Here is a 4,630-nt window from a genome sequence, read left to right on the forward strand (position 1 = left end):
ATATCTTTAACCCACATGTGCATTTATTTTTGCTAAGTTAATTTTGACTTGGTATTCTTTGGAAAATCTTAATCCTTTGGTTGCTGATCGTGCACCATCTTATTAGCTTGTTATACTTCGGAGCAAATTTTGTTTGGAATTTTGAGGGGAAGATAGTGGATGGAAATGACTAATAAGGTTGATCTTTCTGAAAAGCTGCAACCAACAAATCATGAAGAACCCTTTAAAAGTCCATTTAACACCTAGATTTTCGTTATTATCAGTACCAATTATCTGTCACTTAACACAATCATCCCTCAGCTTAAGGTTAGGTATACTTTTTTTCAGCTTAATTTTCATGTTTTCATGATAATTTTTATTAATTCTATTTTATCATACTAAATAAACTGCTGCAATTTTCAGCTTAATTTTCATGATAATTTTTATTAATTCTATTTTATCATACTAAATAAACTGCTGCAATGTTTGGCCAAGTAACCTTTCACATTATATAATATATAGGATGAATGGAAACCCAGTGCCTACAAAGTGTAAAAAAAAAAATCATTTTAGAAGTGTAGCAATAAAATAACAATGATAACGATGATAAACTTTTAAAAGTTCAAAATAAATTACAGTCATGAATGTTTAAAGAATTACAGTACAAATTAATTATTTTATTCTATCTATACTTTCTATAGCCATTCATTAAATGAAATTATATACTTTATCATAAATAATATTCACCATCCTTTGCTGGAGTAGGAACAAGAATGTAGTTGCTTCCACGTGTTAGCACATCCAGAATGTTCCGTTTGTGAATGTACTTGATGAATGAACGACGAAACATGTAACCAACTGTCACACTACACTTGAAGATGGTGGAATGTCTCTTTATTAACTCCAGGATTGCTGCAAGTTTGTGGAGCTTTGGCTGCTTCTGTCTCCAGATATTGAAGGAAATCAATGACCAAAGGATCAGTCCAAGGGGCTCCAAGTGGAGCTTCGTCACCAGCAACCCACCCCAAGTGACCACCTTTAGATGTCACTACTAACAAGCAGTTTGGATTTTCCTGACAACATAGAACGATCATTCTTGAATATCGAGCAATACAAACAAACATGTTAATAAAGACTAACCCTGGGGATGATTGGACCAAGGGTTAAAGGAGTTTGAGAAAATACTAGCATAACGACTAACACACTAATATTTGTCTTTCCCAAAAATAAAGACTAACCCTACTTAATATAGATAGACATAGGAGAAAATTAGCAGAATCATAGTTTAGTTAATCAGCCAACATAAAAAGTGTTCATCTTTTACAGAAGAAAAAATTGTTAGTTATAAGAATTGTTATATGAAGATCAGACAGCTCACATTCAGAGTCTGTGTATTAAATATCATTGGCTGTTGTTTAATATGGGTCATTTGATCTTCATCCAACAACTACAAGATTATAACTGCAGTGACTACTACATCATAACATGATTGCAGTGAACCCAAACATATCTTAACAACCAAGTGACGTATACCATAAAATAATCCACTGAATCAGTTGTCAGTGATGAAATCACAATGTCCAACCTGAAGAGTGTCCTTGGTACATATGAAAATGTGATGGTTGAAAAAGGATCAACAACGTGCTTGGTATATAACAGAAGGTGAAGTAAAAGAAAACAGTACGAGAAATGTAGTTAAAATAGCGTCGTCGGCATTTGAATTCCAAAAATGGTGGAAATTTTGTTATAAAATTCTGGGGAAAGATAAATACGATATCAACACACGTTAAGATACATATAAAATTTCTTTTAAAGTCGTTACATGTATCATCTTATCTATACCATTCATCAACAAATGAAATCGAAACATTATAATATTTTAATCTCTATTTATTCTTTTTTCCTATTCTCGATCTCTTTTACACAATTACCGAATACATTTTTAGTCAAGAAAGATAACACTATATTGCATAATTCAAAATAAAATTGCATACCTTGATATCTTCACGAGGAATTCCCCTAGAAGGAGCAATCGGATCATTCGCTGCCTGGAAAAAAAAAGTCATCAGAGTAAAAATATATTGCTTTTTAAACAATGGAAGATGCAAAAATCTAACAAGTGCCAGAGATTAAGGCTAATAGCGGACATCACTTAGTGGGACTACGCTTGGTTGTTGTTGTTTGAAGAATGAAGATGCAAAATTCTAACCAGTTCCAGAGATTAAGGCTATTAGCAGTTGGGTAACAGTAACAACTTAACAACTTACAAGCTGGATAGCTTAATCTAATATTAAATAAATGATAAGTCCCATTTGGAAATTAACTTCATAATTCCAATACACTTTGTTCTTCCATTAGCCCATTTAAATTTCACTATTTTGCAACACAGATAGCATAAACTCTATATAATATAAGAACAAATTCATTGACAATCTTTTTAAATGGCAAAGATCAAACACATGCACTTTAGGAATCATGATATTATCATTATCAGCTTTTGATGAAATTTAAGTAAATAATTTGCTGTAACTTATATTAACATCATCCTACCTACCAAATAAGGCATTAAATCTCACAATCAGGAGTGGCAGGTATACATACACAACAAGTGAATTTTCAATATGAAGCAATCAAAAGGAGCTACTAATAATGTTGAGAGTCATCAATTGGCATCATCTCATACAGTGAGTTTTCATTATAACTGGATAGGGTAAAGTGATCTCTTTCAGTCCTATTTCGTCCAAAAAAAAAACACTGTTTATATGTTTCTTAAAATCGCATATAACCCTTACTTAGTATAACTGAATCAATAAATGGAGATTGTGCAAATCACATTTGATAGTGGATAACAATGCAGCCAGTTGTTTATATCTTTTCAACTTTATGCAACTACATATCCAAGAGAAACAAGGGTAACAACTTTTTAGAGTCAAAATTTTCTACCTGGATGCAGAGCAAAGGTGTTTGAACGTGTTTTATGGAATCCGAACTGCTTGAGTTTAAGTAGTAATCATCCACAGACTTGAATCCAAAAGAAACTGCAAAGCCCCATAGAAGAGTATCTCAGCAGATAATAATACTCGACAATTTTGATCTATCTATCTATCCAACTTTTACAAGTTAGTATGACCTACCACGGGTGAGTCCATCATCAAAGTCCCTAACAGACTTGGCATTGGCGACCAGTGGAATGTTATATTCACCACCAATATCTTCAAAGAGTAAAGCATGTCTACACCCAAAAATAAAAGAGAAAAGTTGTCATATGTAGTTAGATTAACCTTACATCAATAACATAAATGTGTCTCACTTGTTGAAAATCTTGGAGAGAGCCGAGGAAAGAGCCTTGTCATAAATTTTGTTAAAGCCTTTTCGGAAGTCCGCATCTGACACAACCAAATCAAATGGATTGCACAAAGATACAGCACCAGAAAGAGGACAGTTGTGTGATTCCTGACCCAAGTAACGAACGAGAATATTTGCTCCAAGTGACCAACCAACGCCATATAAATTAGCATCGGGGTATCTCTCAGAGACATGGGAAACAACCTCATACATATCTCCTAAAAACGATGCTGAATAGAACTGCACAAGCACAACGGCAAGTGTCAACAAAATCACAGTGGACCACCGTAGATACAATTTAAAAAAAAAATGATTCACCTGAGGAGTAGTAACAGGGCTACCTCCACAGCCACGACTATTGAACACAACAACACGCCATCCTTTATCTCGAGCTCTGATTAACATGTGTCTAACATAAGAATCCCCGCTACCTCCAGTTAAGCCTGGCTGCATATAAACAAACAAAAATTTTATATTTTACTTTTTCGTACTCTATCTAGTAGCTAGAGTCACGAAGTGGAGTATCCAGAGTTCAAACTCCGACCCCGGTAGATAGATAGAATTTTACTTTGGTTGACTTAAAAATAAGTTTAAACGAACCAGTAAAATGAGGAGAGGAGCGTCGGCAGGCAAGCGACGGTCGTCACCGGAAACCCAGTCGAGAGCGACTGATCCGCCATCTTGAGTTCTGAGGCAGTGACGGCGGAGGGTGACGTCAGGGGTTGATCGGAAAAAGGAAGCGAAGATGGTTTCGACGTGGCGGTTCCAAGTGATGAAGGGGAAAGGGTTGTAGGGGCGTGTCACGTGAGTTAGAGATGGGAGGAAACGGTCACGTGCGCCTCCGAGTATTTCGAAGGATGGATGAGGTTGTTGGATGAGGTTGTCAGTGGACATTGTTACTTGGACGGAAGATGATGAAGATGATGATGATGACAAGTGGAATGATTTGATTAGTGCATTATTGTTCTTCATCAACTTCTTCTTCTTGTATGGGAGAGAGGTAAGAAGAAATGGTGTGGAACCCACCCTTGCTGTTGCCATTCCCTACAAGTACAACCCACCCACATGCTATTACTTGGTGTATATTTAAAAATTCAATTCAACGCATCACATTCACAGTACATGCAACAATTCACAGAGTGGGTCAAATGTTAGACTTGGGAACAAAACCGATTGCATTCCAAACCAAGGAATCACAGTTTACCATCACTTTTACAGACTTCGAGTCATAGGATTTCCATCACATTTTCGATAAAACTCTTTGTAAATTGTACTCCCTTTTTAATTCTCACATTTTTTACACAAA

General features: G+C 35.5%; 1 protein-coding gene across 2 annotated transcripts; it reads right to left on the reverse strand.

The window, feature by feature from the left end:
* Positions 1–464: 464 nt before the first annotated feature.
* LOC146929314 (esterase/lipase/thioesterase family protein) lies at positions 465–4,391 on the reverse strand. Of its 2 annotated transcripts, XR_015005990.1 has the most exons (8): positions 3,925–4,391; positions 3,643–3,771; positions 3,290–3,564; positions 3,114–3,211; positions 2,923–3,017; positions 1,974–2,027; positions 727–1,052; positions 465–521 (listed from the first exon to the last, which is right to left on the reverse strand). XR_015005990.1 is itself a non-coding variant. In XM_085701290.1 (7 exons), the coding sequence occupies exons 1-7, from the start codon at positions 4,363–4,365 to the stop codon at positions 846–848; spliced, it is 1,299 nt and encodes a 432-aa protein (XP_085557416.1). In that variant the 5' UTR covers positions 4,366–4,391; the 3' UTR covers positions 564–845. The 2 variants fall into 2 exon arrangements, 1 of the variants encoding a protein (XP_085557416.1); XM_085701290.1 differs by lacking the exon at positions 465–521 and having other exon boundaries at positions 564–1,052.
* Positions 4,392–4,630: the final 239 nt, after the last annotated feature.

The sequence above is a fragment of the Medicago sativa genome, chromosome 4 (assembly GCF_051527215.1).
Source record: "Medicago sativa cultivar Bolivia chromosome 4, Bolivia_mono, whole genome shotgun sequence".
Taxonomy (NCBI): domain Eukaryota; kingdom Viridiplantae; phylum Streptophyta; class Magnoliopsida; order Fabales; family Fabaceae; genus Medicago; species Medicago sativa.

Bases quoted from the DNA above. Each gene is read 5' to 3' on its own strand.
- LOC146929314 (XM_085701290.1), bottom strand. From the start codon at position 4,365: ATGGCAACAGCAAGGGTGGGTTCCACACCATTTCTTCTTACCTCTCTC. The intron at 3,772-3,924 runs GTTCGTTTAAAC...GTTTATATGCAG, and splicing joins CTCCTCTCCTCATTTTACTG to CCAGGCTTAACTGGAGGTAG. The intron at 1,053-1,973 runs GTATGCAATTTT...CTATGTTGTCAG, and splicing joins TTCCTCGTGAAGATATCAAG to GAAAATCCAAACTGCTTGTT.